At 42.0% G+C, this 13,029-nt stretch overlaps 2 protein-coding genes across 7 annotated transcripts in view; one reads left to right on the forward strand and one right to left on the reverse strand.

Moving 5' to 3' along the window:
• Positions 1 to 13,029, reverse strand: part of LOC105387961 (hillarin) — a 52,208-nt gene that overhangs the window by 2,005 nt on the left and 37,174 nt on the right. For all 6 annotated transcript variants that reach the window (XM_038105853.2, XM_038105855.2, XM_038105851.2 and 3 more), the window contains exons 5-12: positions 3,772 to 3,888; positions 3,285 to 3,484; positions 2,840 to 3,062; positions 2,246 to 2,472; positions 1,812 to 2,030; positions 1,291 to 1,499; positions 733 to 863; positions 56 to 199 (exon numbers count right to left, since the gene is read on the reverse strand). In XM_038105853.2, the coding sequence (XP_037961781.1) occupies positions 56 to 199; positions 733 to 863; positions 1,291 to 1,499; positions 1,812 to 2,030; positions 2,246 to 2,472; positions 2,840 to 3,062; positions 3,285 to 3,484; positions 3,772 to 3,888 (1,470 nt within the window). The remainder of the gene's footprint in view (positions 1 to 55; positions 200 to 732; positions 864 to 1,290; positions 1,500 to 1,811; positions 2,031 to 2,245; positions 2,473 to 2,839; positions 3,063 to 3,284; positions 3,485 to 3,771; positions 3,889 to 13,029) is intronic.
• LOC105387948 (probable methylcrotonoyl-CoA carboxylase beta chain, mitochondrial) lies at positions 5,412 to 7,480 on the forward strand. The gene has a single exon (XM_011558760.3). It carries the CDS (start codon positions 5,500 to 5,502, stop codon positions 7,174 to 7,176), a length of 1,677 nt encoding a protein of 558 aa, XP_011557062.3. The 5' UTR covers positions 5,412 to 5,499; the 3' UTR covers positions 7,177 to 7,480.

Consider the following 13,029-nt stretch of genomic DNA (forward strand, 5'->3'; position numbering starts at 1 on the left):
CTGCAACTCAGCATACAGCTTATGCTTTATTAATTTACAAGGTTTTATGACTGACCTTAAACTTGCAAACACTTTTGAACTTCATGGGCTCGCCGGTGAGGTACTCGCGGGGCGTCACCGCGTTCGCGAAGATGTCGAGCAGGAAGGCGCCGCTGCAGGGAGCGTGGACCCGGAACGACACCACGTTGCCTACTACTGACTGGAAGAGATAGATGTAGGGTGTTAGTATGGTGGACAGAGATGATAGGATGTTGTAAAGTTTTCGACGCTGAAAGCTTAATGAGCATAAGTCTCCGCTTAGGTACTTGGGGCCAAGAATTGAATATCGCTTCCTCTGACTGGACATAGTATAATGTACACCTCATATGTAAATTAATTTGAACAATGGCTACTTATTTATTCTAATAATGTTACTGGTTCGTGTAGGAGTTTGATATAAGGAAACAACCTAGCGTTGTTATGGCCATTTTACTATTAGAAGTCTCAATGACAACTAACAAACATCTTCTGTAGGTACTACGGCGGTTTCTTTCACCTAGTTAAAAGGTTTTATCAATCAGATAAGCACCAGTCGACTGCCCAGGTTACAGCAGACATACACATCACACAAAATACTATCTAACTTCACCAACTTTAGCCAACATCACTAATTGCATTAAAAAAAGATTGAGTCGGAAAATCAAGCCAAAACGTCCTATATCCAGGCTGCCTATACCACGACCTGGTACTGACCTGCATCACAAACCGCTTGAGGCTGACGCCGTCGAAGCCGTCGCCCTCCGTGTCGTAGAACTTGAGGTTGTAGTGGAAGATGAGCGAGCTCTGCATGTGTGCCGGCATGGCTATGCGCATAGTCGCCGCACCTGGAACGGGTGGTTGGAAAAATATAGTGAGTGATAGTGGTGGTAAGGGTTCTGGGCACTAGGTCCTAGTTAAAGGAATATGGTCAGTGATAGTAGTGCTGTAAGGGTTACGGAGCAGTGAGGCCCATAAGGCTTGTGTTATAGTCTCGCTGATTCGGCGCTGACCGTCCGAGGCTCGGACTCCGAGCTGAGGATCATTTGTATGTATCGTCTCGTCAGCACTGTCTGAGTTATCAGCGTGTCTGCGAAACCTAAAGCATACATTTGTCAAACATATGCCTGCTGGAAATGGGTAGGGCCCCGGACTATTTAGTAATTGAACAGTTTGTTACCCCCAGTTTCTGATTGCATATCCCAAAAACGCATCATAGCGCAGCATTTCATATTTGACCCATCCTAACTAAGAACTTACGGGTAAGAAACTTACCAGTCGAGTCGGTATACATGACCGCTTTAGTGTTAGGGTCACTGAAGTACAGTCCGTATCGGAAGAACAGGGAGCGGACGAATGGCAACTCCTCGAAGTCTGGAAGCGTGATGGGCGTCTTCAGCAGCTGCCAGTCGGACTGCAGCGGGAAGAACTCGTAGATGAACTCCCGAGGGTCGGTCAGGAAGTAGTGGTCGTCGTATTCGTATCTGGAAGGTGTAAAGAAGATTTTTGTTTTAAGCTGTGGTGTAGGTAGGATAAACATTAATAATAAACATGCCTTTTTGCTCCTTAGTGGATGGGACGATAGTAGGGATCTGAACGCTGAAATCCGCTCGATGGTAACCTTTACTACTGTTATATTCGTATTAACTGCCTTGTATTTTGCAATAGTGACAATAAACGCTTCTGAAACGCCACTGATTCTCCATAAGGCTCTCGCCGGCCAAACTACGGCAAACTCGCCGTACGGTTAAGAAAGCGAGCTGTGTGCAACAGGCCTAACTGTTATACGTACTCACCTTAAACTATCGCTCTTCCCCCGATTCCCTGGTTTGGGAGCATCCTTAGCATTCACCAGATGTCTGGCGCCCCAGTTGCACTGCACGAAGCGCCACGCGCCGGCCACGAACACTGCGTTCCAGGAGTTTCTGAACCGGTTGTCTTCGAACCTCACCCCGGGCTGGTAGCCCGCCGACTTGCTGTAGCCCTTGATGACCACGCAGTGGAGACCCGCGTAACTGGAAGGGTTTTGGAAGGGGTTATTGGTTGTTGGTCGCTAGATTTTTGACTAGGATAAATATTAATGCCTCCCAAATTAAAGGCCTTTCATGTGGTCCAAATGGCTCCTGTTGTATAATTGTATATCTTGGATTGCTAACGCATTCTCATTCATCGCTTCGTAACGAAGTAACGGTTCCTCATCCTCACGGCAGAAGTTTACCGACTCTCTCACCTGCACAATCTCTTGAAAAGCACATGGTAACTCTCAGTGCCGTGTTTGATGCCTCTCAAGAGTCCTAACGGCGAGTCTCCCCTCAGGTTGTCATCGAACTGTATGTTGTTGAGGTTCTTCACTGTGATCCATCGGAAGATCGTCCTCGCCTTCTCTACGTCGGTGGCGCACCGGCCGACTAGTTGTCGGACTAGGTCCGTGAACGTTTTTTGGTCTTCTTGCGCTACCTGGAAAGGGAAAGTGTCTTGTTCAGTGTTTGTGTGTGAACCTATGTATATATCTATCGGTAGATTACTGCTGGGAGGGAAGGGACAGAAACGTGTGGAGAACAACTGAGGAGTACCTATAGGCTCGTCGAGTTACATTTATCATGAATCATATTAAGGGCCTGAAATTCAAGCATACCTACTATGAGTCTAGATGTAGTTCTGAAACTTATGAAAACCTTTACTCGTAAGTATTGACTAGAAAAAATACCATCGTCTGTTTTATCACAAGTTACATAGAAATAGCAATTTCAGCATTTAATCTTCAGCTTATTTATTTGTCTGTTCAGAGACTATTATTTCGGTATGACAAGATTGTATAACTTACCGAAATAGCGATCTTATCGACTTCAGCGAACTCCGTCGGATCAGTGTAGATCTGGAACTTGGAGACCAGCGGGGGCTGCGGCGCGGGGGCGCGCGCGGGGTAGGGAGGGGCTTCCTCTCCGTCCACGTAGAGTGACGATCCGGCCATGTACTCCGACCTTCGCTCCTGGATCAGCTCCATCATCTCGTGGCTCTGCTTCTCGACTAGTGCCGCTGTTGCCGCCCTGGAGAACGAGTTGGGTGTTAGGTAAGCACTTGAATTTTCATATCGGCTTGGTGTCTAAGGATGTGGTTTGTTTATAGCTGTGATGTGATATTGACGAAACTTAACTTGAATACTATTTATGATTTGATCTGACTCCTAAATCTACTCTCAAATCCGATGATGAATAATGGGAATGTTCATGAATTTATTCCTGTTTGACCTGCACCACCTTCAAACTCACCTCTCATGCTCCAGCATCTTCCTGGTCAGACTCTCCTTCTTCTTGTCCCTCCTCAGCGTCATGTTCTTCTCCAGGTCGGCCCGCTCCTGCTGGTGCCGCAGCGTCAGGGCGCCCAGCTCCGACTCCGGCCGTCGCTTCTTCACCTGCATCTCTTGTTGGAACCTGTTGGTCAGGCGCTCGAGCTCGCGCTCCCATTCGTCCTGAAAGAATTTGTGGTAGATGGTCAGTTTCGACCAACGAACGTTCCTATCGATTCTACTAACGAAGGTCTAGGTCTAAAAATATATTACTTAATTAGTTTTAAGTAGGTCAGTATTTGTTTGAGTTTTTTGGTACTCTTAACTGGGGCAGATATTGGCTTTTAAAAAGTAACTTGGTTGTTTCATCTTACTTGTCTAAGCCAGATGAAAACTTTATTTGTTTAGATATTATTATTACTTATATCTAATTAGTTCAAATTGTTCGTGAACAAGCTATGGTTGTCTACCTGTATTTCTTCTCGTATTCTTCTGTTCTCTTCCTCGCGGTGTTTTGAGAATTTTCTGTACAAGTCGTCCTCCTCCTGCCTGTGTTTCATTTCCAGTTTGGTTTGCTCATCTCTGTCCTGGAAACAAGAGAAAAACAAAAGTTATTTAACGTAAGTATTTGTTGTTCGTAGCTGGCATCCTAGAGTAACTTTCTAAAACTTGACACAAGACTCATCGTAAATATTCCTCTATCAGTCCTCTGTACATCATGTATTGTCCTCTCATCCTTTACTAATAAAACCGATACTTTGTTAAGTCCACTCTCTCAAGAGAAATTGAACAGTTACGTACCTAGGTACTATGTGTCTAAATTACTTTTACTATAATGCTAGCGTTATTATTTACTGCACTATCGACCATTATTTAATCTGTGCCGCTTCAAGCATCTCACTAATCAATTCTAATCAACTCATCAAGTATATCTTTACGGCTGAAGACACAGGAATGCAGACTGAAACGGTAAGAGAGCAGATTATCGAGACATGTGTTCATAACTTTCAAGAAATAAAAACCTGTACCTAACTGCACAGACGGTACTCAACAGATAATCTAGAAAATAAATATAAACCTAAGTAGGTATGCCTTTATTATCGAAAGGGGCAATTTATTCAGATTAAGTTTTTGCCGCCCTTTCAGTTATCATTGCTGTAGTTACTACTTTATTGGTCCGGTCGCGGCGGATGCATGCAAGATGTCAGGTACTTCTTGTACGAGTATAGGGCCCATAGAGGCCTGATTAGATTATGTTCAGCTAGGAGCATCTGTACCTAAATGCATTTACTTAATATAGGTTAGGTACACACGTACGTGTGTATGTAATTCTAATGAGGATATAAGTGCCTGTCTATTAGTATGTTTTATGGTAGAGAGAGTGCAACTATAAAACATGGTCGTTTCAATAGATCCGTCGCCATAAAACATAGTATTAAATTATTAGACATGAACAACGCGAGCTACTTCCTCATGAACGGGAAGACTTTCATTAATCTCCGCGCGGCGCTAATCGGGCGCGGTACAAGTGATTTCTCATGTGCCGTGTCATCGGAGGAAAGTGTCCAACACTTTGTCGGTTCATCGAAGAAAGTGAAATGGTGTTCATTCACCTTGCGCGGGCGCATCAGCGCCGTAATTGGCTGGAGATGCCAGATTGCCGCAATTTCTGTGATGTCACATTGTTAGTTACGCGCCATGAGATATGCCGCAACAACTGCTACGGGAAAGCAAGCAAAAAGCCGATACAGATCCTCTGATAAGATACCTACCTCGCTATTCCTAAGGCACCCACACGCCCATTAAAATAAATATCAAACCCATAATAACTAAACTAGTTCGCAAATTGAATGTCTTTCCAATAAAGATAAGCAGTGGGTTTCGTTTTATCTCTGTTGCTATTTCGGTATTATGTAAATGGAGTGGTCTCCTCAATGGACGGAGCAGTAATACTTTTAAAGCCGTAAGTTTATGCAAATATTACGTCAACGTGTGTCGCCCAGGCGCGACAATGGCCCCGCATTATCATTTCGAGTTTTAAGTAAGTAGTAGGCATATACTATACGTATTAAGTATAACTCGGGGCTATGTTTTTGTACATTATCGTATAGATAACAGTTCGTATTGTCATTAGTATTGCGAGCCGGCGGCGGATAGCGGTCGTGTTTAATAAAACTCGTGCCGCATTCAGAGCGAAAATGCTCAAGTTAATACGTGGAATACGCCGCCTCAAGGCGCAGACTCTGCAGTACCACAGCCAAGCGACCGTAATAGGCAGCGAACCGAACCGGAATGACCCTTACTACCAGGAGAATCGGCTTAAAATGGACGAGTTGGTCGCCGAGCTGAATGAGAAGACAAGTGAGACTATAAAGGGGGGCGGGGAGGCGGCGGTGCGGCGGCACGTGGGGAAGGGCAAGCTGCTGGTGCGGGAGCGGGTGGCGCGCCTGGTGGATGAGGGCAGCGACGTGCTGGAGCTCAGCCCGCTCGCGGCGCACGACATGTACCGCGGCCAGGTGCCCGGCGCCGGCATCGTCACCGCCGTCGGCAAGGTGCAGGGCCACGACTGCATGATCGTCGCCAACGACGCCACCGTCAAGGGAGGCACCTACTTCCCTATGACCATCAAGAAACATCTGCGCGCGCAACAAATAGCTCTGGAATGTCGCCTGCCCTGCATATACTTAGTCGACAGCGGCGGCGCTCACTTGCCAGACCAAGCCGAGGTTTTCCCGGACCGAGAGCACTTTGGACGCATATTCTTCAACCAGGCGAACATGTCGGCCGAGGGCATCCCACAGATATCTGTTGTGATGGGATCGTGTACCGCGGGAGGCGCCTACATCCCTAGCATGTCTGATGAGAGCATCATAATAAAAAATCAGGGTACCATATTTTTGGCTGGTCCTCCTCTAGTGAAGGCTTCTACTGGAGAGACGGTGTCTGCTGAAAACTTGGGCGGAGCTGACCTGCACTGCCGCCGGTCGGGAGTGACGGATCATTACGCATTAGACGACGAGCATGCCCTTCACTTGGCAAGAAATGCTGTTGCTAATTTGAATTGGAATAAAGACCAGTCAGGTAGAATACAAGCGACCACAGTCGACGAGCCGCTGTTAGATATAGACGACTTGCACGGCATCGTCGGAGCCAACCTTCAACGACCCTTCGACATCCGAGAAGTAATAGCCAGAATAGTCGATGGAAGCCGGTTCCATGAATTCAAACAACTCTACGGTGAAACTCTAGTGTGTGGGTTCGCGTCCCTGTACGGGCATCCAGTCGGAGTGATCGGAAACAACGGCGTGTTGCAGTCGGAAGCCGCACTGAAGGGCTCTCATTTTATCCAGCTGTGTGCTGCGAGGAAAGTGCCGCTGATATTCTTGCAGAACATCACCGGGTTCATGGTCGGCAGCGAGGCGGAGGCCGGCGGGATCGCCAAGAACGGTGCCAAGATGGTGACAGCAGTGAGCTGCTTCAAGGGTCCCAAGTTGACGGTGCTGGTGGGAGGCAGTTATGGAGCCGGCAACTACGGAATGTGTGGTCGCGCGTTTTCACCCAGCTTCCTCTACATGTGGCCAAACTCCAGGATATCTGTTATGGGCGGTCCTCAGGCTGCCACCGTACTGTCGCTGGTGGCTAAGGACAAGGCAGAAAGAGAGGGAAAATCGTGGAGTGAGGAGGACGACAAGAGAGTGCGCGGTCCCCTGGAAGCCCAGTTTGAGAAGGAAGGTAGACCGTACTACAGCACAGCCAGGTTGTGGGATGACGGCATAGTGGCGCCAAAGAACACTAGGAAAGTGTTAGGCCTCAGTTTATCAGCTGCCCTGAACGCCCCACACAGAGAAAGCAAGTTTGGTGTTTTCAGAATGTGATCTTGGCCGTACAGTATGAACTTATTGTGTCATAGTTACTGGTTGTGATAACAGCGTTGATAAGTTGCTTAAAACAGATTTGTTTTATTTTCTCATTAATTTATCTTATCAATAAGTGCTGTGTTTGTTAGAGCTGTGTTATTTGGATGTTTGTTGTCTTTGTTTGACGTGTATTGTATGATAATAGCTATTTTTTTCAGCAAATAATTAAGGTACTTATACGAAAAAAACGTTGTAATCTGATTGTCTCCTATCTCATGTTGCATATTAATATACACATATACAATGGTTTATTTTATTACAACACAGTTAGTATGATACTTATTATATCAATCTCCTAACATAACTAAGGTTAAAATACCCCCAACATTAGAAATACATTTAAGTACTTAGGTATAGGAAACTTTATAACGGCCTTATCATAATATGCCTACATCTTGACTATAATACTTAACACTACTTTATTCCGGTCAGGGGTTAAATAGTATAACGCGCCTCCAATCATAACCTACACTAGTAAACCTTACTACATACATTAGGTACTTCTTCTAACCATAGAAGTAAATAAACTAATGCTTCTAACACTGTGCTATGCTATCGTCAATTAGTTACTTAATCGAGTCAAGTCCACTCGCATTGAACTTGTTACGTAGTTCATTACGTTCGATTGTTGTTATTCTAAGAACTCGTACTCTCGTATTTAAGTACTTACTTATAATCCGCTATGTACGTGCTCACACAGATAAAATTATTAACTGATGATACTCGTAAGTCGGTTGACCCGCCCCGATCGAAAAATTAAGTAAGCTTTCTAATAGCCTACGATTCGCACTTAACTTCGGTTCATACAGTTAAATTGATTAAATTAACATTATTTTGTTAATAATATAGAACACAAATATCGCACACGCATTCTAACAAACATATTCCAGAAAACACATTGACTTTTTACGCTTTCCAGCAGCTACACTGGTCGCGTGCGTCCGGCGTTTTTTTCTAGTGGAATTCTTTTTAAGAAAACATCTTCTCTGTGTGTTGGTGTATATGGCTTATTAAACGACTTAATTGTCGATCTGCCTGATGATAACTTCTAGACTTTTCAGCAGCAAAAGGTGTGTCCTAGAAGATCTTAATTTCATTCAATTATATAATTTATTTTTATGTTTCAAGGGACGCTAAACGTTAGTTTTCAGTTTGAGCTTATAAACTGTAACTTTCACTAGTATCTATTTATACGTCTATCTTTTTAATTACCACGACAAACACTAGAACTGGAGCAAAGTGTGTCATCATCTTCAGCCAACAGGGAACTGCACAGGGTGCATAGGTATTATTAGGTACAGGGTCGTTTAAATAAAGGAATGATGGATTAAAATTTATAATATTGGACTATTGGCAGTGGCCAAGCTTTTACAAAATATTTTCATTGATATGCTCCTTAGGTATTTCAATTCATAAGGTGACCATCTAAGGTATATTAGAATAGATACTACCAGAAGAAGAATAAAACCAGCTTGGTATTTTAAAAGTGATAAATCTAGTAGCGGTCATAATAACACGACAAATAACGAATAAACTAAAAAATGTGACAGCGATACTGTTTTATAAGAATTTATTGCGCACTTTGTCAAATTTATTAGTGGTTTTTCACTATGTAACTGTATCCTGGGACATATCAATTAGTGCTAAAGTGATATATGAGGTCTAGCTTAGTTAAATGGACAGTGGTCTAGCATCTTCATTTAACTAAGCGATTAGTCTTTATTTTCTTGATATATATACTGCCATGAATAGAAATCGTAACTGTAAAAACGTTAAACAAAACTCCAGGGCACATTACTTATTTTGATTTATAATTTCTAGTACTTACCTACCTATCTAAGAAATTTCGAAAAACTTCCATAACCATTGGATTATGCCCAGGCCAGGATTAATATACTTAAATTTGTTTAAGGACCTAAAGCATTCCTCAGAGACAGTCCACTAAATCTATATTTTTGGTCGTCTATCAAATAAAACCCTTGTATGTTACACTACGTTTTGTGTTGTTTCAGTAGTCCTAATTTATAAATTTATTTTATTTTATTTTAAAATTATCTAAGTGGTCGTAATGATCTTATTTTCTTTATCAACTACCGGCACTTCCTATTTGTCTGGTTAGTTGTTACGTTTCGTTACACAATCAGCCATCAGCCTTCATTACCCAGATGACTTTCTCTGGACAAGTCATTGCTCTAGCTGCAGTTGCTGAACACTGCAAGAAAAAAACAGATATGGCTTCTACTTTTTTGTTTGTTTTGTTCACAATTGTTCCTGAAATCCTGGCGAATTTCCGTCAAGGATAATGAAAAATACACTCGCGAGAAATGAAAAAGCTGCCCATAAATGACCGTAATTTTTAAATCATTTAACAAAACATTTGATTACAGTATTCACGTTTTTATTTGGTAATATTCTGATGCGCTGTTTATTTAACTTCACTTCAATATTGCAGGCGGCGAAATTAAGCTAGCCTTTTCCATTTAGTAGTAGGTAATTTGGTGATTTTGTTACTGGAACTTTTCCATTGCTCTTGCGTGCTAGTTATACAGTAAAGGTCGCTGCCAATCAACGAGGATCTTGAGCCCTTAAAAAAGACACGTGACCCTCCTGCCAAGAGCTTCCACACATACAACCCTTCGTGGAAAGCTGGCGATGCGTGGAGAAGTGAATGGAGCGAAAACCCACCATCTCGCAAACTATTTGTACCAAGCACAACCCAACGCCCAGCTGGCTTCTGTGAACCGCGGAGTGTCTGGTGCCGACTTAACCGCCTGCGAACAGGAGTAGGCAACTGTGCATACCTCTGGCATAAGTGGGGGTGGAGCGAGTCAGCAGCTTGCGAATGCGGACACCCACAGCAGACCATAGACCACATCGTCTTCGAGTGTCCTATCACAAAATATGCCAGACCTGCCGATGACTTCACCAACCTCACCAGCAGCGCTACTGCATATTTAAATAATTGTAGTTTTTAGTGACGTCTATAAATTCTTATTTTAATATTATTTTATGTACCTAACCAGTAAAGCCATACGATAAATAAAGTAAAGGTCGCAGCTTAGTTTTTAATTTATAGTAAGATTAATGGACACACTAGCTAGTCCATTACGCTTGATGTCTCAATAATAAGTCTCATTAAGTCTAACGGTGTACAAAGAAGTCAGCGAAGTTTTTGCTCGGAACAATGCACCTGATTACTGACTTGGCCTATTCTGCATATTCAGTGATCAATAATCACATAGGAAGTGCTATGGCACCGTTGTAAGCAAGCCAGTGCGCACAGAATTGTAAATACTAGAATTGAACTCTAGTGAGACTGGTCTAAGAACGCGATTGCCTCGTTGGTATAGTCCAGAATAAGTTTGTAAACGTTACATCGAACTTATTTAGTCGTGCGGTCGGAGTATACCGTAGTGGGAGGGATTAGGGGTGATTTTGCATAGTTATGATGGATGTGTTATAGTTTAGTAACAGTTAATTGTTGGTTCGTATTGATGGTTAGTTATTGAGAAGTAACGCTTTGTTTTGTTTCTACAAATGTATGGTTACTTTTGCGTGCCGCTATCTAGTATTTTAAGCGCATACTTTCGTGTCTAGGCTCTGTCCAATTATTATCTAAGCTTGTGTAATATGGATCTAGGCTACAAATTCTTCCAAAAAGTTGCGCAACGACCTAGTTTTGCATTTTATGCATTTAGCAAAACACGACTATGTATTTTTAAATATGCAAATCAAAATGTTTGTGCCAGACACATAAGAAATTCAGTTTTTTAAGATTCCGATAAAAACTATATTAGGTAGGTATAAAAAAAACAGTTTTATTTGTGCTAATTGGGAAGCTTAATCCTATAAGCTGAAATAATAAAAATAAATCTATCCAATTAATCTGTTAGAACCTTATTCTAAGACATCTAAGTACCTATTATAATTATTAATTCACTTCTATTGTTTGGTCTATCTATTATACTTGCATGAATAAGTCATTTCGACCTACGATTAATTAAAATTCATCGAAAATTACCTCAACACAGGTAAACATATTGCTTGCTGTTTCGGCGCCGTTTAATGATGAAAACATCGTGTGGGTACGATGTAGGCGGGTGTGTATTACTGTGTATGTCAGTCAGAGCCTATAGAATGAGTTTTGCTATTTACGAAAACGAAAACCTTTTGGTTTTCTTGTCATCTGCATAACATTATCTGTCAATAGTTTCATCATAGTTCCCGCTAGTGACGCCACTTTGTATGCGAGAAAATGAAGACTTTTATAGTTTTCGAAACACTATCAAACCTGCATTAGACCTACAGTACCTACCTACATTAAATAAGTAGATAGGTTCTACAGGGTATTGCAAGAAGCAGTGGCGGATTTACAAATTTGCCGCCCGTAGGCCATTCAATTTTTGCCGCCCCTACTGACTTCTGAAATTCTATTTGTTAGTTTAATCCCGTTATTAGTATGATTGTGAACTTAATAATGTGGATATTTCTATGTCTATCTGTCACCGACTTCAAATGTTTCATCAAATCTTATTTAAGGTTCCGTACCTCAAAAGGAAAAAAGAAACCCTTATAGGATCACTTTGTTGTCCGGCTGTCTTTTTCTCAGAAACGGGTAAAAATATCAAAGCTGACATTTCGCAAAGATATACAAGGTGGGCCAAAAGTAATCACCCTATTGGAAATTGCTCTCATTTGTACAAATGGCCGCCAATTTCAAATTTGTTTTGATATTGGTGGACTAGACAAATGCAGAATACAAGTTGACAAGCCATGGAAGCCACACTTCCCAAGAACGCCAAATAATTTTGTATATTCAGTTTTCGGGTCGCCTTTTTTTTCGTTTTATATGTCATTTTTCCCCGCAATATCGCCCGATTTAACCGTTTCAGACAGTTTTTGTGGGTGTTTTTTCAAGACCCGTGTTAATGTGAATAAGCCCGTGTCTCTGGAAGCCTTTAAGGACAACATTCGACACGAGTGAATTGATGAGAAATGCCATAAAAAGAGCCCATAGGGCAATCAATTGTGACGGCGCCCATTTGGCTAATATCATCTTCTAGACTTTACCAATAAAATTTTAAATGTTCAAATAAATATAGGTAGTTAATAAAAAAACAGAAGTTTTTCATTTAGAATAAAATTAGAGCCAATCAAGATAGGATGACTTCTTTTGATCCACCTTGTACAAATGTACGGCATCGACAAACTGGTAAAATAAATTAATGAAAAAAAAATGTTACCTTCCATACATGTAAAATGGGGATGATTTTTTTCGTTGGTGTAAGGTATTGTACAGGTCTTAATATCAAAGGTCTTCTCAAACCATTTTTTTATTCAGTGACTGGTTTGCGAAATATTAAGCTTGAAACTGCGAAATCTTGGTAGACTCAAGTGACTGTTTATCGTAATTATCATAAGAACAAAAGATAAAATAAAGTTGCACGATAGCATACCTCACGCAGTAGTGGCGCTGTCGAGGCACACCACCGCCTGCACCTACTATGCGGATGACACCGAGGACGCTATCGGCAACCTCGCTAAAACGGCAATAACAGCGCCAAAGAAACGCATCCTCGAGTACAATCTAAAAATGGCAGTTAAGAATCGAGACGAAGAGGTCATTGCACTTTCTGGGGAAATGTTAAGAAGGCAAAACGGGGCGGAATAAATCATAAAATATAATTTTGGTTAAGAGCGCAAAATATAGGTCAAATTGGGAAAATAATTTATATAACTAACCTATTGATTATTATATCATAACTAACAATTAAAATAAGTTATCTTTAAGAACAGAGTCACACACTAACA

This window comes from Plutella xylostella, chromosome 19 (genome assembly GCF_932276165.1).
Source record: "Plutella xylostella chromosome 19, ilPluXylo3.1, whole genome shotgun sequence".
In the NCBI taxonomy this organism is placed as follows: Eukaryota; Metazoa; Arthropoda; class Insecta; order Lepidoptera; family Plutellidae; genus Plutella; species Plutella xylostella.